Source organism: Oryctolagus cuniculus, chromosome 6 (genome assembly GCF_964237555.1).
Source record: "Oryctolagus cuniculus chromosome 6, mOryCun1.1, whole genome shotgun sequence".
NCBI lineage: Eukaryota > Metazoa > Chordata > Mammalia > Lagomorpha > Leporidae > Oryctolagus > Oryctolagus cuniculus.
The window spans coordinates 150789483-150812051 of record NC_091437.1 but is presented as its reverse complement, the minus strand read 5'-3'; the positions used below and the strand labels follow the sequence as shown (position 1 = coordinate 150812051).

The window sequence follows — 22569 nt, the reverse complement described above, 5'->3', positions numbered from 1 at the left end:
ATTACTACTGCATTTTAGAAACGAGGAAGCTAAAGTATCAAGAGTTGTGTGACTTGTCCAAGGCCACAGCCTGACAGAACAGAACTACAATTTAAAGTCAGATCTTTATTTCTCAACCAACATTCTTATCAATCAAATACCACCACTCAGAAAAGGTGGAGAGGGAAGTAAAGGAGATTGTGGCTTATTTAGACTTTATTTTCAAACTAATTATATCTGGCTTTGTGAATTTTCATTATTCATTGTTGCCTCATGAGTCAGTCAGTCACTGAAACCAGCAGATCAGAAAGTATAAATTGTTAATAATTATTTCCTCATACACACACACACACACACAAGTTCAAGTTTTAAGTATTTCATAATAAAGTGACTCAGTGACCAAGCAAACCCAATCTACATTAGTCATTTGTTCAACTGTTGGATGAGATTCATACAAAACTCTTGGGGACAGGGGGGTGGACAGGATTAAGCCTTTATGAAAATGATGACTAAATTAAAGACAAAAATGGAATGTAAATCTTACACAGTTTTTCCTTCCAGTTTAGACCATGTTAGGAAAATAAATGTGAGGAAGGTTATCTATCACCATTTATTCCAAGTTCAGTTGGAAGAAGAAAGAAATCATCAATTTAAATCAATATGTGGTAGGCATGTTTTGGTAAAAAAAAAAAAAAGTTAAAAATTAACAGGATGGAACAGTCAGACCTTGTCGTTATAAAGCACTTTTAACTCCCAAGTATTTTCACATAGCTATCTCATCTTTTAATCAAGAAATCACTGAGAGACATAGGCTAAGAAACTTGCTGAAGGTCACACTGCTAGTTCAGGGGATAGGTACAGAAGAAAATTCAATAATTAAATTGAACATTAACACCAAACAACTTACTAATGTAATGGGATCATGAATGATGCACTATTTTAAAGGCAAACTATTTTAATTCCATATTCTGGAGGAAAAATTCATAACAACAGAAAATGTGATATAACATTCTCATTTCAACTGTATCATTTATAGGTGCTTTAAGCAATATCTTAAAAATTTCTTCTGGAATGAATTGAGCATACAATATTTTTGCTGATGTTCTTAAAAATATGGCTAAATATGTCTAATTAGTTAAATTTATTGAATTTCTGCTTTTACAAGGGGATGAGTCTCTCTCCAAGCACATCCAGGTTTTAGTTCTCTGAGAGTTCCACTAGCATTTTATGGGATACTTTTGATTTCTGTTTCATATTGGGGGCTAGAATAAACCTCAGGATGACAGGGAGTAACATCTTGGGTCCTGAGGACTTGTTTCTTGGTACCAAGAGCATTCTAAGAACTGCAAACAGACTAGGTAACTGGAAGGCAGCTGTGGAAGCATGGAAGACCTTACAGGTGTCAACTAAGGAGAAGGTAAAAAGAAAGCAAGAATGTCTAGAAACCAATTCTGTGGATGAACCTCTTTAACTATCTCTGGTTACTGTTCCTAACTTTAAGTTAAATTGCCTTGCCTTTCTTTTTTAAATTTTTATTTATTTGAAAGGCAGAATGACAGAGGGAGAAACAAACAGTGATCTTCTATATGCCCACAAGCAGGCCCAAGCCACGAGGATGCTAGGAACCCAAAATTCAACCTGGGTCTCCCATGGCAGGGACTCAATCACTTGAGCCATCACCTGCCACCACCTCCCAGAGTGTGCACAAGCAGGAAGCTAGAATTAGGGGCAGAGCTGGGGCTTGAATCCAGGTACTCTGATATGGATATATTCCAAGTAGCATCTTAAATGCTATGCCAACTACCTACCTTCACTTGGCCTTTCTAAATCTCAATATCTATAAGCAGAAAGGTAAATGATTACTTTAAGATAAAATAAAGCAGGCTGGCGCCGCGGCTCACTAGGCTAATCCTCCGTCTGCGGCCCCGGCACACCGGGTTCTAGTCCCGGTCGAGGCGCCGGATTCTGTCCCGGTTGCCCCTCTTCCAGGCCAGCTCTCTGCTGTGGCCCGGGAGTGCAGTGGAGGATGGCCCAAGTGCTTTGGCCCTGCACCCTATGGGAGACCAGGAGAAGCACCTGGCTCCTGCCTTCCGATCAGCGTGGCCGGGCGGCCATTGTAGGGTGAACCAACGGTAAAGGAAGACCTGTCTGTCTCTCTCTCTCACTGTCCACTCTGCCTGTCAAAAAAAAAAAAAAAACAAAAAACAAACAAACAAACAAACAAAAAAGATAAAATAAAGCATTAAGGAAATTACATTGAAAATAACCTAATAACCAGTTTCATTATTCTAGCCCATGAGAAATGAACATGACGATTCTATTTTAAAGAATGCTGTATTATATGACATTAAAAAAAAAAAAGGGAAGTCCAGAAGTAAATGAAATTCAGAAAGCCCCAATGGTTAAAATATCTGGCTGGCCATGACACAAAGAATGAAAGTGCCACTGTTTCCAGAAGCTTGATACTTCGAGAAACAAAACAAAGAAATTCCTTCCATTCTCTCCATGAGGGTTCACCGGGCAGTGGTTTCACTTGAGAATGAAAAAGCTTGAAATTACTAAGATAACTGCAAACTGAAAAACAGAAAATCCATTGATATGCCCTCCATTTACCTTCATCCTATTCTCCCACTTGTCAACAACTAACAGAGAGCATGTATCTGAGATATAGCTGACAACTTGCATTTGATACATCAGGGGACTAAGTCCAACACATTTTTCTCCCGTAATACTTTTTTAAAATAGGTGTTACTAATAAAGTAAGTAAAAAATACTTAAAGATGTAAGCAAGATAACCCAATAAATAGCATAACCACGTGCACAGAGACAAATGCATTTCAGAGCTTCATTTCTTCAAGGTATTGACTTAAATATCAGAGAAAATAGTGAAAGTTATTCCTGAATTAAAATTGTATTTCTACATGCTGTCTAGTTCTTATCTCTAGAATAATCCTGTCCTCCTCTCTTCTTCATTAACCAGAGCACACTAAAGGGCACCATCTCTATTTCATTGTTAAAGACATAGGTAGAGTTACCACCGGGGGGCTTCGAATCCACTCAGCCAGATGCGATAATGCTCACTGGCCTCTGCACTAGCCCACTTCCCCTGATGCTACCCAACTCTTTCTGGTTACAACACTAACTATGAGCACTGCGTTCCACTCCACTTGAAACACCTTTACCCTTCAATTACCAGAGTAAACCCTTCCCAGGAAAGCGGATCTTCCATGAACCTCTCAAGGACATCATTTCTGGCCTTTCACAGTGGTTACCTGCTGCCCACTCTCCCCTCCAGACTTTAATTCAAAATTCCCTTTCAGCACCTATTTCACCTTGATCAAAGGACTGAGTTTGCCTTTAAGGAAGTTTCCAACCACTCCTATCCACTAGTCTGAGGGAACTGTATCGGTGCTTTCATGCAATCACATTGCATCTTTACCAGAGCCCTGTGCACCAGCCCACCTTTAAAAGAAACCAAGGCTCTGGGAGGGTGCAGAGCCAGAACTCAAGCACAGGCTCTATCCATTACTCTGAATTTCCTATGCACATTTTTATTGTCTCTGGAAAACTATTTCACTGCTAAAATGATTTTGAGCCACTTAGTGTACATATGTCAAGAAGGTTTTCTATCTTTATTTGACTAAGCATACCACTGGCACTAGAACAACTATGTGATTAATAAACAAGCAACTGTTTTCAAGTCTACACGGTGAAGACGCATTAATTTTACAGTGAACTTCAGCATTTGATGATTCATCCCCCCAGATCAATCTACTTCTCCACCTCTTTTGCATTATCCCATTCTGCATCTCTGTCAAATAGTGGGGCAAGGCCTCGATCTCAAGATCTTTAACATGTATAATCACAGTGAAAAGTTCAATAATGGAAGGAGGCTAAAGTGACCACCTAAAACAAAGGTTCAATGCTATATGTAGATTATGCCCAATGCCAGCAATAACCAGGAGTTTGTGACATTAAAGAACATTCATATCACTTAAGTAACTCAAGTAATTAGATGCCAGGATTTCCTGGTGTCACTGAAGGCAAGGTGCCCAGGGCCGTCAAAGGTCTGAATGCTTTTCTTGCCCATACTGTTGCTGTGTCCCTTCTCCCTAGGCTGTAATGTCCACTCTTCCTTTCTCTAAAATATTTCCTCTCCTTTTCTCTCCCAAATCATCATTCCACAGAGGGGTCTTGTTTGATTCAAATAGAGACCATGAAAGGCAAGCAATCACTGCATGTTTGTAAAAACCTTTCTCTTTCTGTTCCTCACTACTGGAATACTGCACTGTCATTTCAGAGGCCTGCTCTTTCCTGACCTTCTGCATAGAGACATCACCAAAGCCCATTTCAGGCAGAGAGTTCAATACACCTTCCACTTTCGTGGGTGTCAGAAAAGTGCCACAACCCGCTGAACTCACCTCTTAGCTTCTTTTGTAAAATTAGGAGCCTGAGACTATAGCAGCATTTCCCAAAGTGAACTCTGCAGAATATCAGTTCCTCTCCCAAAGAAACTTTGTGGTTAAGTAATTTAGGAAATTTCTGAATATTCTTTTCCTTTGGAGAATCATATTGTATAAAAGCATATTAAAGGTTTCAAAGTCTTTAAGAAAATTCTTTTAATCAAGCATTCCCCAAACTTATTTGGCCACAAAATCCTATTCTTCTATTACACTTATCCACATCCTGATTAATAAGTAATATGGAGCAAATTTTTGAAAAATGCTACACCAGAGGCACATTTATGTCAGTAGATTGTAAACATTTTAGAATGCTGGTTAAAACCCAACACTTAATATCTTCAAAACATTAAGATGATTTCTAAAAACTAACCATGAAAATCAGCCTTACTATAACATAATATAGCATTAAAAAAAAGAATTTTCATTAACTAGCAGATACATTACTATATAGTCTAAGAGATCTTACATTTAGATTTTTTTCCTATAGAGGCAAGTGAACTAGTAGCAATTTCCAGACTTAACTATGTTGTTAGCCAAAATGCTACCAAACACATCCTTAATTAGAGGATAATGGTGCAAAGAGTCTAAGGCGCTGAATGAGAATTATTTACTGGTAATAATAACAGGCACATTCCAGGGTCAAGTGGCCAAAGTATGAAAAATCAAAGTTAACTTTTTTCCCTGTTAATTTTCACACTTGGGCAATATTCCTTTTGATGAAAAAATTCATGGAATATAAAATACACTTTTGAAAACTTTTGGAAATAAAGGTGTCAAGAGGCTGCACACTGTTCCTGGAGGGCCAAGTGTAGGGACAGGCAGTGGAGAAGAAGGTGGCCTCCCAGGACTTTCCCATCTGGTTCCAAGAGCTCTTCACTAATTTCAGGCCCCTGTCATCTCCCACCTTCCTGCTGTTCCTTCCCGTAACAGTGATTTCTCTCATGCTAGGAATCTTCTGTCCTCAAATTTTATAATCCCCAAACTAATTCTCCCCTGCTTCCTCTTTGGTCAATAATTCACAATTGACTAACAGAGTGGGTGCATTCTTGTACTCCATCAGCAGGTGATCACAAATTTTTCTTATAAATTGCATCCTCTAGTCTAGAATTTCCTTCAGATACTATAAATTATTAGATTTTTAAGAGAGAAGTTCTACCCCCCAATTTTGTTTAAGTAAAACAGTAATTCTCAATATGCAAGATCCCTCCATAAGATTTCTTGTTAAAATGATGGATATTAAGGTAAATTCGGGTAAGATAAATGCAAAGCTTACCAGATGATGAAGGGTAAAGGGTGAGGAAGCACAGGCAAGTGCTGTGTTAAAAACAGTCAAAATTAGTTTGCACAATGACAGGGCTGAGGTAAACTACACCTATGACCCATTTATACTTTTAGTATATCTAGGGTTGTATTCGTCCCAACAACTTAGGTGAAGTCTATTTGTATTCCTCTAACCAATAACATATTAGTTTGAAAATGTGGTTAAAATACTCAGGTTATCCTAACAATTAAAAACCACAGTACTTAACATGGGGTATGTATGTCCATGAACAAATCTTTAAGAAACAACCCAAGTGGACCACTAAGGCACCTCATTGCTTCAGTGAAGAAGAAAAATGCTCTCCTTCACCAGGCTCTTGGAAGGGACTGTTGTAAAACAGTACTTAAAAAAAAAACCACATATGTAGGGGCAGGCATTTGGCACAGTGGTTAAGTTTCCACTTGGCATGCTCATATCCCATGTAGGAATGCATGGCCCAAGTACCAACTACTTCTAATCCTGCTTCTTGCTAATGTACACCCTGAGAGGCATCAAGTGATTGTTCAATTAATTAGGCCTTTGACACCCACATGGGAGACTCAGTTCTGGGTTCCTTTCTTCAGCCTGGCCTAACTCTGGCTGTTGCGGATCTTTGGGGAGTAAATCAATGGATGGAAGATCTTTCTCCCTCTCTTTTTCAAATAAAATAAAAATTTTAAAAATTTAATAAGTCCTGTTATTTGAGAAAAAGAAAAGTTCAAAATATATACATGGACACAATCTTATTTAAAATCCTACTTATCTATAAGACAAAGATAACACAAAAGAGAGTACTAGATGGGGGCTGGTGCTGTGGCTTCATGGGCTAAGCCACTGCCTGCTGTGCTGGCATCCCACACGGGTGCCAGTTCGTGTCCTGGCTGCTGCACTTCCAATCCAGCTTTCTGCCTACGGCCTGGAAAAGCAGTAGAAGATGGCCCAAGCCCTTGGGCCCCTGCACCTGTGTGGGAGACCTGGAAGAAGCTCTTGGCTCCTGGCTTTGGACTGGCCCAGCTCCAGCTGTTGCAGCCACTTGGAGAGAGAACCAGCAGATGGAAGACCTCTCTTTCTGTCTCTCCCTCTGTCTATAGCTGTCTCAAATAAATAAAATCTTAAAAAAAAACAAACAAACAAAAACAACAAAAAAAACAGAGGGTACTAGAATAAAGTGAAGAAAATACACAGGCTTTGGATTTTCTAATACAGTAACATTCTGAAGCAGCGTACACTAAAAGAACAATACTCAGGTATTCTGTGACATTCTGTTCAGATTTAAAGTTTGCATAAAGTAAAATTATAAAATTAAGGATCATGATTTTAAAACTACATATTCCAGGGCTGGTACTGGGGCACAGTGGGTTGGGCAGCTGCCTGCAACCCTAGCATCCCATATGAATGCTAGCTTGAGTCCTGGCTGCTCCATTTCTGATCCAGATGATACGCCTAGAAGAGCAACAGAAGATGGCCTGAGTAACTGGGCCCTTGTCACCCAAGTGGGAGACCCACACAGTGTTTCACAATCCTGGCTTTGACCTGGTCCAGCCCCAGCCATTGTGGCCATTTCGGGAGTGAACCAGGAGATGGAAGATTCCCCTCCTCTCCCCCTTCCTTCCTCCTCTCTCCCTCCCCCCCGCTCTCTGCCTCTGTCTCATTTTCTCTTTGTAACTCTGCCTTTCAAATAAATAAATAAATCTTTAAATACACACACACACACACACGCCAAAGTATAACGCAAATTTCAGGCTCTGTTTAGGACTACAATACTCATCACAAACACTAGAGGATACACATTGTATTTTATCATGGATTGCGAATAATGTGACACTACCCTTAACCTGTTAGGCCATTTATTAGTAACATTCATGACTTCCATCCTTTTTCACAATGATTATTAATGTTGAGGGGTAACTGTTTCTTGAGAAGCAGAGTATCAATAATGGAATTATCCTTAAATCTACTACTGTCATGACTTAAATCACTAAACACGGTGCCAAGCACATAGCAGGTATTCGAAAATCTGTTAATGAATGAATCACCAACCAACTAGGTAGGTAGGTTACTCAATTACTCTATATATTTTCACTTACTGCACGTGAGGATGAGACTTCTCTGGCCCAATTTCCTCAGATTAAGTCTTGGGCTGATCAAGGCACTCTGAAACGCTAACATTAAGACAATCAGAAATAAGATGCGTTCATTTCATGCAACACTCACACAAGGAAGTTATCTATCACACCCCTGCCTCACGGTTCCTTTGGCCCTTTCATCTTAAACACCATTCCCTCAGGAAGGAAATCTCCCAGCCTCCCTTCGAAAGAAATTATGCTCCCTGTTTTAATTCTTCCTGAATGCTCCGTTTTCCTTTTGCAGCACACATCATGACAGTAATTAAATGACATTTGCATTGTCCCTTGTTAAATGTTTGCCTTCTATTCTAGACTTCGGACAACATGAAGGTAAAGGTCACATGGGCCATGCTGACTGACTTCCTATTTCTTGCACTTAGAAGTGCCTGGCATATAGAATGCTGTATAAAGTGTTAAGAGTGGTGACAGTATATAACCCATTTATCCTGAGTTTCTATAAATGATTTACAGACAAAGCATTTTTAGTGCTCACTGTGTAATATTCCCTCTACAAATGAGCTAGAGACAGTCATTTTTATTTTTAGTTTTGGAGCACGAAATAAATGCTGACACCAAATACTACCTTCAAGCACCATGGAATGTAGTAATCTATTTTCTCAAAGGACAAAGGAAGGCAATCTGAGAGCTTCTGCTAACTGACACAGGGACTGCAGGTGAATTGATCTATACTTCCGAGTGTTCCAAAGTAAATTCCAAGACCTGCTAGAGGTGTATAACCTTCAGAATTCTGTGAAAGTAAAAGTGAGAGGGCAAAAGACAGCAATGTTTATTTAAATAATGAATGCTCCTTGACAATAAAAAGTTTTCTTTTTTAATTTCCTACGGCTGTGGAATTCAGAAACAGAAACAGGACTCCTATAGGCTCCCATTACCTTTCTTCTTTCTTAATACTCTGAAAAAAAAAAAAAAAAAAAAAAAAACAACTTCATCTTAGTGGCCATACCTTATATTGTAATTTAAGCACCTTAAACATAATTTATGCGATTCTTGAATTCCAGAGTAGAAGAGTCCACAGTTAAAAAAGTACCTTAAGTAAAGTTAGTAAAATAAGGTACAAACATTTTAGAAAATTCTGTTCAACCTTTCTAAGTTGTTTGGAAATCTGGGCTTGCAATAATATATCTTATCACTAAATCAAATTTTATGAATGCCAAAGTGTTTTGATATACATTATCTAATCTGATTCACATAACAGTCTTGTGAAATAGGCAGGCTAAGAATTTTATAGACGAAGAATATGAGGGTCCAAGAGGTTAAGTTTCTTCACCACGTAAGTTTCTCAACTTAGAAGACGCTCTAGGGCTGCAAGAGCTTCTATTCCCTGGGATCTTGCTGTTAACGAAGGAACTCTAGCATCCTTCGAGCCTCCCTCGATGCTGCTCGTTCTTTATCCCTCACCAAAATAAGTATTAAGAGAGTAACAGGCATAACTCCAAATATGCAAATGGTACAAGCTATTTTCCTCAAAATAATGATTATTATCCACTCAGTTTCAGAAACCTTGTAAAATCATGATGTACTATTCTTGGCCTTGTAACAAGATTGCATAGAGAGCATAACTGCATCAGAAAAGGAAGACAAAGATGTTTCCTCTACTATGAAAGACCAGAGACTTCCCTGACAAGCATTAGAATCTCTCTACCCAAGTTGCTCCACAGCCTCTAGTGTGAGCCTAGGGCTGAAAAGTGGGAGAAATGTATCTTCCCCACTTAGTAGAGTGAAGGTAATAGGATGAGATCGCAAGATAAAATAAGTACTGTTAACTACTGAACATGAATGAGGATGGAGGTTTCTCTGTGTTTAACTTTTTTTTTAAGAGTGACAATTGCTTGAAGAGGCAAGAGTTCAATACTTGATATAAAACTACCTTAAGTATCTGTGAATCTTAAAATTTAATAGAAAATAAACATTAAATTCTTTGATTCTCAAATCTCATTTTTAAAATCTATAATACACTGTGCTGTTATATTTGTACAGTATGAAAGTAAAAGATAGTTATCAAAAATCTCTACAGAATGTAAAGGTCAAAGCAAAACAGATCCATCTAATAGACCTAATTTTGATCTTTGGCAGCAAACACACTTCATCTATAAAGTCAGACTTGTCCTTTTAAGTCATTTTCAACCTTAGATACACATTAGAATGAGTTTCTAGGAAACACTGGCGACCTACCCTGCTCCGGACCAGTGCAATCACATTCTTTGACAGTAGGAACTGCTGCCTGGGGTTCAGCTACAACTGAAAACTTCTAAGCAGGTGCTTTATTAGCCAGTTTCAAATATGATGTTGATATGACATCCTTTTCTTATTTTTTAATGAAGGAATATTCACAAGACCAAGTCTAACAGTCACAGTGGCAGGACAGATTAAAATTTCACAAATCAAACAAGTTTATTACTTGGATATAAGCAAATATTCTTAAAGTAAGTCACAAATACAATGCTTAATAAATACTAACCATTAATTAAAACTAGTGAAACATCCTATAACTATAAATGGCTCATTTCACCCATTAGGTCCCCTTGTCTTACATTTAGAACAAATATAAATTCTTAAATTGAACAACAAATACACCACTGTGGTAAATTTCAAATAACTATATCATTGAAATATTCACAGAATTGAACATTTTAATAGGTTAAGCACAAAACAACCTCTAGAAATTTATCTTCCAATGAACAGTAGCCAATCTTGTTAAATATTTGATTTTTGGAATTTTCCCATAGCTATAAGAAAGAAAAGGCAAACAAAGAAACCAGAAGTACAAGACACTCTATTACACAGGTATATGAAATCAGTTCAACAGGGAGTTTCCACTGCTCAGAGGACAAAGGACTTCTCAGAAACATTACTGCAATCATATTGCTCATTTCTTACTCAATACAGTACTACTAAAAAGGATGTTGCTATGTTCCCACCTTAACTGCCTCATGTTTTGTTCCTGTGACAGCTGGAGTCAACAAAGATAAGTTTGGCTCCTGGAAAAACCAAAATGCCAACCTTTTTTATTTTTAAACTTGCTCTAAAACTTTTCCATATTATCTGATTCTAAGAATTTTACAAGAGATGCATATTGATTAAAACTGGAAAATAACTAAACCTGGTCCAAACTGTTTGCTTAAGCAATACAACAGCAAAAAAAAAAAAAGAAAGAAAGAAAACAGCCAAAAAATTGCATATAATTGTTAGCATTTTATGTAATTGTCGCATTCAAAGGTGGATTACACCATAATTTTTGAGACAGAAAATGCAAGACAATCTATGTGGCCTACCTGGGAGAATATTTAAGATTCCTGATTAAGAGAAAATTTATAGCTGCTACAGTAATGATAAGGAAATATTGGAGGCTACAGAAAATTTTGATTTTCTGTTTCTATTTCTAGGACAGAGAGTTGTAACCAAATATGACCAGGTGAGTGGTATAGACTTACATGATTTATTGCAGATTGAACAGCCTTTACGTAATGGTTTAGTTCCCGATCCATCATAGCAAATTCAACCATTGCTTTGTCCATACTATATTCACTACTCACTTCAGCTGAAAGGAAAAAAGATTGCAATTACTATTTTCCACTTAAAATGGCCACATCTGTAAAAATTGCACAAATATAATCTACATTAGCCAATGGTCTAAACAATCTTGTATAGGTATTATGCAATATGCTAAGTTCATTAAAAATTTTATAAATACACTTAGTAGAAGGCTCAAAGGCAGTGTTGGGGTGGAAAGAAAAACAGACTCATTCCAAGAAGTTCCAGGATGTGCCATTCTTTTGTACAACCTTAAATCAATCATGGCACCACTCTCGGCCTCAGCCGCCTCCTCAAAGTGGTCCAGTTCCGTCCCTGCCACACAAACCTACAGGAGTGTACAATGCTAGATAAGGGAGAGTTCTAGAGTTCCACTTCCAGTAATGAGGGCCAGGTCATTTGGACTAATCCTCCTACTGAAAACAACTGAGAAAAAATCAGGGGGAAAAACGCAAACAAGTCTTAACAAGTTTCCTAAGATAGTAGAGGCAAGGAAGGCAAAATATAGGGGAAACTGACAAGAAGGGGGTCCAGAGATCACCCAGGTAGAATACCCTCCCACAGTGCGCAAGATCCCCACTCCTCCGTGCAAAAACGAGCCAGAAATAATCCCACCCTGTCTTCAGGACTATGGGAGCTGGGTCTTGGCCATAAAACAGAGGAGGACGGAAAGGGAGAAAAAACAAACTGAAAAACTGGCCACAAACTAGACCCCCTGGATTTGCAACCTGGGGTCACCTCAGGGACCCTAAACGCTAATCTCGGTGCAAGATGGATAGTACTACAGGTATCTGGTAGAAGCAGACATAATCCCCTTCTGGAGAAGACACTTTCTTCCTAGGTTTTAAATAATCCTGACAAATAATTTTGAAGGATAATGAACAGAACACCGGGGGGAAAAATGGAAACCAAAAACCTTATATAGCCTAAAACACATAAGAAAACAAGCCACCAAGAGTACGGATCACTAGAAATGTATTTGCAAATGTTTCACTTAATTGGAATTCTCTATCAATGTTTTAAAAATTAAAATCCTCAGAGAACAAGGTACTATAAAAAGTCACTAGCAGGTTGGAAAGGAAAGTAATGTTCTTAACAGTGCTTCTAAACTGTTTTTCCAAGCCCTAAATATATAATTTAACAGATCAGGAAAGACAGAGAACATGGGGTCATAAAAATTTTAGCATTAAAAAAAAACTGAATGAAAGGAAAGTTGGCTTACTAAGACACACTTGGGTACGTACATACTCAAGGACTCTCTGTTAAAACATCTTAGCACAGTTAAAATATCAGTATTTCCTGTCTACTCTGAAGAGCAATACCACAAACAGCATACATCATCTGAAACAATGGAAAAATCCATTGACATTTGGCTTTTAAAATTGACCTTCTCAGACTTTTAAATTATGCTTTAGTTTTACAACAGTCAGTTATAAGCACAGTCCATAGAACATCTCCCAGGTTAACATGCTTCAGTGCAGCCCCCAGAAACAAGGGGAGGGAAAACACGGGAGAGATCAGGAAGGCAGCGCTTTTAAAATGAACTCGGAATCACAGCACACCTGCAAGTGGTACCCAGGCAGCCAGTTCGGCCTCAGCAGCTTGGTGTGCGGCAGAAATCAGAGATGTCAGAAGAGAACTCCCACAGCACTACCTTAACACAGGTCATTAGAACATCCTCAACAGCAACATGCCATGGCTACTTTACGTAATTCTTGTGATTCTTTTTGTCAACCTATATCCCTGTACTAACAACCTCTTTTAAAATATCTGATTTGTGTGCACGTTTCAGAAACAACAAGTTAGGGAGGCATGGGGAATCTGTGTTCAATTCTACCAAAGAATTATGGTGGAGAAAGAAGAGCAAATACAGGGAGGGGAAAAAAAAAAAAAAAAAAAAAAAAAAAAAACTGGAGATTTCCAGGGATAAACACATAAACGCAGGTACAGGTGGCTGTTGGCTAAAAAAAAGATGGCTGGGAATAGGGTTGATTGTAGAAGGACTGACCAGCTAGACGCTCCGTTCTACCTGATATTGTCACTATCAGCATTCTCCCTCCCCCTTCTACTGAAAGCCCTTCCTGAAAATCTACACCAAATTAAACCCTCTGCATCCTTCAAGGGCTAAACTCAAGGCCTACATTCTGAAATTATACCAGCCTACAAGGATCTTTTCCTCCACTTAATTTATCTTTAACACCCATACTTGATATTTTACATCATAAACAATCGCTTTTCTCATTTCTTCTAACAGACTTTAATCCATCTGAGGGCCAGAATGAGATCTAATAAAAATTAGAGCAACTCTTCCTGCAGTATCCTCCTACGCCATTACTTCACAAATGTCAAAATTAAACTTTTGCCAAACCATAAATTTTCCTATCTCAGATATTCAACTCAACTAAAATATAAAGAGGCTATGACATATACACATTTGCTTATTATATTGTCACTGTAAATTTTTTTGACAGGAAAAAAGTTGACACGAGCACAATCTGAGGGAAGGAAAGATTCACACAAAAGGTGAAAATTCACAGAAAGGCAATACCAAGAAGAAAACACTACTATGCTACACCTCTACAAGCCTGGCACTGCAGAAGTTTGGTGCAGATGAATGATAAAGCACACAAAATAAGGATCATGATGATAAACTCATCTACACTAAGCATCCCTAATCAGAAACTTGGAAAGCCCAAATTGCTCCAAAACTTGACACTTTTCAAGTGTCAATAAGTCTCATCCCTGCATATAGGCAAATGTTCCGAAACCTGAAAAATTTGAAAATCTGAAACTTTCTGATCCCAAGTGTTTTGAATAAGGGATACTCAACCTGTATATATTTTATAATAATGCTGCAGCTAACAACGAGTGAATTCTTCCTTTACTGTGTGCCAGCACTGTGCTGGGCATGTCAGAGTTACAGTAAACCTTGCAGCAACATTAAGAAATAGTTTTATCTCTTCTTTACACATGAGAACAGTGGAGCAACTTGCTGAAGGCCATGAGGGTGGTGAGCAGCAGAGCCAGGCCTCAACTCAGGCTTCGTTAACTACAAAGTGTAAATGGTCGTTCATTTGTGCAAAATGGTGTTTAAACATCGAGGGACAAGCACCTCTAACTCTTCCATGAATGTCCCGGGAACAAGTCCTCAGGTAGAAGAATGTCAAAGGCCCTGAGCTTCAACTTGCTGGTAGTCAGTCTGTTAGCATAAACCAACACTACTGGGCAATGCCACTTAAGCTATAGCATCTAGTCCTGGATAGCCCTTTCTAAAGTCCTGGAGCAGAAGAAACTGGTAACAAAAAGAAAATGTTTGCTTCCTGTCTAGAAGATTAAAAAGACTTGACATTAAAGAAAAGTGATCTTTCACATCAGCAAAGCTAGTCTGAAGTACTGTAAAAGCAACTAAGTCACCCACAGAGTTGAACTGGCTACGGCCAACTACCAGGCAGCCAATGAAAGGTGGCAACAGAAAAACATTCAAGGGCAAGAGAAGCCTTGTGGGAGGCTTCATGTTGCAAAGGTACTCCTGAGTGGAGCTCAGAGGCAAAACTCATTTTTATTTTCCATATCTTTGATTGCCATCCCCCAACCTGGCAAAGTCTAGGAAGGCTAGGAATCTTCAAATTTCTTCAATATACCATTCCCTGTTTTCGTTAGTCACATTTACCTAAGATATTTATTTGGATGTTCATTTACAAGCTAATAAATACATGGAGAAGTCTCATGGGGAGTTCACGGTGTCTCTGTGAAATCTGTCACCCAGCACACTCATTAGGAAATTATTCCAAGCAGTTAGTACAATAACTAGTTGAAATACAACCCCCACCCTGCCCCAGCAAATCAAGTCCAGTGATTTACATTACAAAATTGTTGTTGCTTCTGTAAGTATGCCAGAACAAGGGCTGTTCTACAAATCCACGTGTCTGGATGCAACCATTCGGGTAAGCACTGTCCTGAACACTATGCCAGACCACTGTGAACTGATACAGTGTTACTGAGAGAATGTCCAAAGTGTGATTTAGAAGAGGAAGAGCACAGAATTAAATCTCTCTTTAAAACATGGCTCCTGGTTTGTCTGGTTTTCCCTATTTAGTGACAAACCCTGGAAAAATGAAGAATGATAATCACTGAAGGAAGGCTTCTTTTTAGATTGAAGTACTCTGGTATTTAGAATATAAAAGTCTCTGGGTGGAAGAAGTTGGCCTGCATATGATTTCCCTAATCAAAAACACCTATAATTATGCAATTCAAGCCTCCACACTATTCATTAGACACATCATCTGTTACTCAATGTCAAAACGCACTAACAGCAACATTACAACTATTACCACTCTCTCTTTTTGAAGTGTTGGACAGGCATTAACGTTACATGATCTGTACAACATGAAACAGAAATAGGGGATTTGGTGTCCTCATCAAATTAAACTTAAAACAATAGAAGATGATGGCTGAGGCAGCAAGAAGTTTGAAAGTAAAACAGTACCAATCGGCGCCGGTTGTCTGCGATGGGAAAGCCCTGGGACAAAATGAGGGAGAAGAGACAGGTGTGAGAAAGGAAAAGACAGGAGGAGACAGATTAGCTATTTTTACAGACGGGGACTCCCAAATAAGACAAATTCCAGATCCTATGTGACTAAAAGATGTAGGTGGAAGGCCTGGAGCAATACGGTCCTTCTTATGCACATGGCACCTCAAAAAGTTCATGGAAAAATGGTAACAGGTAAGTTCACTGTAGTACAGAAAATTCTTGAAATCCATGCATTTTTCCTTGTGAACTTTTTGAAGACCTTGTCACATGAATTTATCCAGTGCCACACCCAACATTGTTGAGGGTCTACTCACACTTCATTTGACCGATATAATGCCATTTTCTAGGCCACAGGTTAAAAGACAACAACAGATAAGGGAGCAGATGATCTTGGCTTTCCTAAATCCAAGTGAGCACCAATCTAACTTTCATTCCAGACCGGCAACCAATTCAGAAAGAATGGAAGGTAAGTGATACAGCTTCTTGACCATCTATTCTAAATAGGGCCCTTCCCAAACTAAAGCTGGTCAACAGCTGTAGCTTAAGGCATCCACTGGACAGGAATAAACTCTCTTCCCTGAAGCCCAGCCTTGAGTTTAGGAAGCCAAGATGATGGGTTCTGCAGTACCTGGTACCCAGAGCCAAACAGGATCCCTCATCATCCCCCAGGCCTCCAGTAGAACTGGCTTCAGTGAAACAGACACGGCAAGGAAGACACCTGCCCTAGAAGATCTACACACACCTCTCTCTACACTAGCTGTCTCTGCTTTACTCTGTGTTCCCTAGCCTCACCACATGGTTCTTTTCCAGAATTCTCTCTCTTCTTCAAAATAGAATCAAATACACCAGACCTTCTAAGTTCATAAAATCTTTTTACCTTTATAACTGAAACCACACGTGTGTGTGTGGGTGTGTATGTGTGTGGTGTTAGAGGTAAACCCTCAAGACAAATTCCAGCTATTGACCTCTTCCAACTTTATGTCTCTGATCAGTTGCATGGCTTTGCCCATGATCAAGCTACCTCCTGGAATCTTCATTCCAAATACAAATTATGTAGAATCAGGTTTTTTTTTTTTTTTTTATTGAACAAAGTCATAGACAGGCATGTCTGCACAGGAACACTATCAGTTACATACAGTCGCTTAAATTCAGCTCCACACCTTTTATTAGTAAAACACCAGGAACCAGTAAGACAAAGTAGACACTTAATGTTCTTAAGGGGTTGCTAACTCCATTCCACATGACTCATATACTCAGAAGAAACTGATAAACATTAAATGTCAAACAGTTCATTTTGGCAAAGAGGAATGAAGAAAAAGAGACAGGGAATTGCCTGATTATATTTTAAACTTCTTAGAATAAATGGGAAAGATACTACGGAAATTTTATTTGCTGATACAGGGAACAAGTATTTCCCAATTTCTCCAAATTAAAATTTCATTCTTCCACACTTTGTAAAAAAAAAAAAAAAAGGTATTTATTCTTTTTGGATAAACTTGAACAAATGACAGTATAAGCCATACCACCAATCTCTCCTCGCCAAAAACAATTAACTGAAAACATAGCTCCAACCCTATCCAGCATTATTTGGCTATACACAAGCCTATCTCTATGAGTGTGTGTATGTGTGTGCGTGTGTGTGTATGTGTGTTTCCTGGCAGTGTAATATTAAGCAATCATTATATATACATCAGGAGTTGAAATTAATGACTTACTCACTGCTTGAGCAACATTTAATAGAAACTTGGGGTACTTCTCACTACATTGTACTTTCAAGTTATAATTATTCCTCCACATAAATATTAGTGTGGTCCACATTTTATAACTGCCTCCCACTGGAAGTAATAGTGCAGAGTATAACAGTGTGTGCCACCAGTCAGTAAGCAGCTGGCTTCTGGACAAACACAGTGACTGAGGGAGAAGCCCTCCAGAAGCATTCCCCTTTACAGTTAGCACTGTCTCACCCACCTCTGTATCCACAATTCTCTTATCATGATGCAGAAGAGGGAAGCTGTGTGACACATAAACCGAACTGATTCCACTTCTGGGATCAAGTTCATTCAAATCTAGGTTATATGATGTTACTTTCCAGTTATAAAGTATTCGACAAGTCATTTTATTACAGTCTCAGTTCCTCCTCTGGACAATCGGTACACCTAATTCATAAAGTTGTTATGAGGTCTAAGAGAGATAAAGTAGATAAAATGATCAGCATAGGGCCTGGCCCAGAATAAGACTAACAAATATCCATAATGATAACAGCATTAAACTTCAAGGAGTGTAAATCTTTTTCCTGCAAAGAGCCATTTAGATATTTATAACATCATTTGTGGGCCATACAAAAGTATCAACTTAAAAATTAGCCTGTTATAGATTTATTGAATTTCATGTCCTGCCTGCAGTTGCCTTGGCAAGGCCAGATCAAATAATTTCATGGGCTCTACACAGCCCTCAAGGTGGGCGTCCGCCACCCTTGTTACAGAATGACTAACTCCTCTGCAAATCTATTTAGCCTAAATACTCAAATTATTTTCCCCTGGAATGAAAAAGCATCAGGTCAAGATCCTGTCCTTCAGCCTCTCGGCTGTCCACACTAACTTCTAAAGGGCTAAGTTGAACTCCCAAGTCTGCAATGATCCACGAGAAGCTTGGTAAACATGCACCCTTCCCAAGTTCACAGACTCATTTCCCTAGCAAATGCTTACTGAGTACTTAGCACAAGTCAGCCAGAGGGAAAATCACTTTGAAGCAAGCAGCAGCACAGGGTTAGGAAAGGCTTAACAGATTAATGTAAATTTGAAGTCTGTATTGAAGGGTGAGTGTTGCTCAGATGTTTACCAGACATGGGGGGAGGCTAAACAAATGCCCTTACTATTCTCCATAGAGACTGACATTTGGAATTAAAATGGTCAAACAAAAACACTGAGCATGAACAGGAGAGAAAGGGATTTAAAACAGGAACAAACCACTGAGCACTGACTCTATGGCAGGTACTCTGAAGGGCCTCATCCAGTCCTTTGTTCCAACAATGTGAATTAGATGATTAAACACTGTGGAGATAAGGACACTGATGCTCACAGAGGTTAAGTCATTTGCCCCAGGTCACATAGTTAATAAATGATGGAGTCAGGACTGACTTCAGGCCAGACTTAGTTTCATGGAAGGCACAGCTACAGGGTCTGAACTGCTACATAGGAATAAGGAAAATACACACTTCATGCAAAAGTTATGGTCTAAAGAATAACTTGTTCTTTTCTTGGAGGAATACTCCAAAAAGTACTTCCTTTTAAGAGATAAAGTGAAAGAGACACTGACTGACTTAAAGTTACTCAAAGTAATGACCACCCTGCCGTCTTTATTATTTAAACTTACAGTTCCCTAGGAGTGTGTTAATAATCTATAAACTTTGATGGCAAGGATATAACTCAAAATGTTGCCTGAAATAAATTCCATGATGAATGAAATTTACAAAATCACAAATTAACCTCAGTTGGTCATCAAAAGCATGTGAACACAAAACTACGGGCATCTATCAATTTAAAACATATCCACAGATCCCTTTTGGCCATCTATTGTAAGGCACCCAAAGCTTCAAGTTCAAATTTGTTTTCATTTTTTTTTAAAGATTTATTTATTTTTATTTGAAAGAGTTACACAGAGAAAGGAGAGGCAGAGAGAGAGAGAGAGAGGTCTTCCATCTGATGATTCACTCCCCAATTAGCTGCAACGGCCGGACCTGCACCAATCTGAAGCCAGGAGCCTCTTTTGGGTCTCCCACTCGCAAGTGCAGGGGCCCAAAGACTTGGGCCATCTTCCACTGCTTTTCCAGGTCATAGCAGAGAGCTGGATTGGAAGTGGAGCAGCTGGGTCTCAAACTGGCGCCCACATGGGATGCCGGTGCTTCAGGCCAGGGCGTTAACTCGCTGCGCCACAGTGTCAGCCACAAAATTTGTTTTCATTTTACTTAAATACTAAATAGTGAATGCAAGGCAGCCAAAAACTTTGCACAGCATTTCTCAACCAACGTAATTTCAGTGTCTGCCATTTCTCTCATCTTCAAGTCCTTGGCTGTGTCCAAGTCTTATGTACAGTGTGAGACTTGGAGACCCAGGAGTCTTTTTTTTTTAATGTATGCTTATTCATTTTTATTTATTCGAGATGTAGAACAATGGAGAGAAAAACAGAAAGAGATCTTCCATCCACTGGTTCACTGCCTAAACACCGACGATAGCCAGGGCAGGGTCAGCCCACAGCCAGGAGCCAGCAAATCCACCTAGGTCTCTCACATGGGTATCATGGACTCTTTACTTGAGCTGTCATCTACTGCCTCCCAGACACGTTAGCAGGAAGCTGAATCTGAACCAGAGCTGGAGGCAGCACTGCAGCCCAGGCACTCCCATATGAGATGCAGGCATCCCAAGCAGTGGTTTATGGCTTAGGTCACTGGGCACAAGGTCTGCTCTGGCCCAGGAGTGTCAAGGAACAGAATCTGCCTTTGACTTGGGTTCAGTATCAAAGCTCTCACATCAGTCTGGGACAGCAAAGACAAAACAGAGTAAGGCTTAAATGTTTACTGAAAAAAAGTAAGAATTCAGGGAAAGCACTCAATCTGGCATCTCAAAGAGGAGACTTAACAAACAGAAGTTATCTTGCTGCATTTCTCAGCATTCCAATATAAATTTTTTATAATTATGAGGTTCTCTCAATTGCTTTTAAAAATACTTTTAAAAAATCATTAAAGTACATAGTGAAAAATTCAAAGAGTAAAATAATGTGGAGGTTCCCATCTCAAATCATCTCCCAGAGGTTACCACTGCTATGAAATTCTTGGGACTATTTTCCATGGAAATATGCCATGTATAAGGCATCCCTTTTAAACAGGACTATAGAAATTAAAATATATAGAGAAAGTAGAGGGTCCAGCAATGTGGTATAGCACGTTAAGCCTACACCTGCAGTGCCAGCAACCCACAGGGCACCGGTTCAACTCTCAGCTGTTCTACTTCCAAACTAACTCCCTGCTAATGTACCTGGGAAAGAAGCAGAAGATGGCCCAAGTCCTTGGGCCTCTGTACCCATTTGTGAAACCCACAAGAAACTCCTGGCACCTGGCTTTGGTCTGGCCCAGCTCCAGCCATTTGGGGAGTGAACCAGCAGATGAAAGTGCTCTCTCTCTCTCTCTCTCTCTCTGTATCTTTGCCTTTCAAATAAATAAATACATCTTAAAAAAAAAAAGGTAGAAAATAAGGAATTAAAAATGACTAAGTTAGAGAAACCATTCCAAGAAGGTCTCACAATGAAAGTCATGTCAATTTTCTCTTGCTGCTCTGGCCTTCAAGACAGGGACACAAAGAGCAATGAGAAGCTACTTCAGTTTAATGTCAAAATATTCATTCTAAAATAACAGCAAGGGGTTGGCATTGTGATGCAGTGGGTTAAGCTGCCACTTGCTACATGAGCATCCCATGCTGGAGTGCTGGTTTCAAGTTCTGGCTTCTTTGCTTCTGATTCAGCTCCCTTCTAATGTACCTGGGAAAGCGGCAGAGAATGGCTCAAGTACTTGGGCTCCTGACATCCATGTGGGACACCCAGATGGAGTTCTAGGCTCCTGCCCTCAACCTGGCCCAGCTCTGCCTGTTGTGGCCACTTGTGGGGTAAATCAGTAGATGGATGATTCTCTCTCTCTCTCTCTGTGCCTTTCAAATAAACAAATCTTAAATAAATTAATTAAGTAACAGCCAAAAGGTACACAGATCTGGGGAACAATACGCAACCGTCTTAGAAATGAGAGTGGACTGCTGCTAAATGAACTGAATATGAGCATTAGTTGGGGGGGAGGGGGGACTTCCATTCGCTTATTCTACAACTATTTCCCAAGCACAGCCTATGTGCCTGGCACTGAGATGGGTGCCCTTCAGAGAGCAATGAACTGCGTAAGCACTGTATCTTCTCTCAAAGAGCTTTCAGAAATTTATACTCCATGTAAAATTTTGTAATTTTCCCTGATAAAACTAACGACTTTGTTTCTAAGAGTGATGAGAAAGTTTATCTTGCTGCTGAATAGTTGTAATTATTAGTCCTTCCAAAAAGACAGCTGACTGAGTACCTTCCTAGCACAGTGCCAGGCAATGCCAACAACAAACCTGAATTCCTCTTTCACACACGCTAGTTATTTACATCTCATAACCTCCTGCTCTCTGCTTTATACGGCTCAGAGAGATTAACTAATTGCACCTCAATATCAGAAGCAAGACTTGAATGCTGGTCCTCTACTCCAGAGCTACAGAAGAACAATCTTCTAGGCATACAGAAAGTCTCAACTTTCTGGGGCTGGCACTGTGGCATTGCAGGTAAAGCCACTGCCTGCCACAGTCCTTCAAAGACCTAAAGATGGCTGTTAGATATTTTCTACCCTGCGAATCGTGCCTTCTCAGGACAAGTAACAGTCGTCAAGGTCCTTCAACTTAGATGATCTGCCTTCATTTCTACATGCTTGTCACTTTACAGATGGATTCCAGGATAAAACACAATCATTATTGTCATGGTGTAAATAATGAAAACTATGACAATAGCGCTATTATCGTGCACTTATATCAGTGTGATCACAAGATGGTCTTG

The 22569-nt window shown here is 39.3% G+C and overlaps 1 protein-coding gene across 3 annotated transcripts in view; it reads right to left on the bottom strand.

The window, feature by feature from the left end:
• The window catches only part of NSMCE2 (NSE2 (MMS21) homolog, SMC5-SMC6 complex SUMO ligase), a 249982-nt gene that overhangs the window by 179149 nt on the left and 48264 nt on the right, over positions 1-22569 (bottom strand). For all 3 annotated transcript variants that reach the window (XM_002710541.5, XM_008255900.3, XM_070075483.1), the window contains one exon: positions 11321-11427. In XM_002710541.5, the coding sequence (XP_002710587.2) occupies positions 11321-11427 (107 nt within the window). The remainder of the gene's footprint in view (positions 1-11320; positions 11428-22569) is intronic.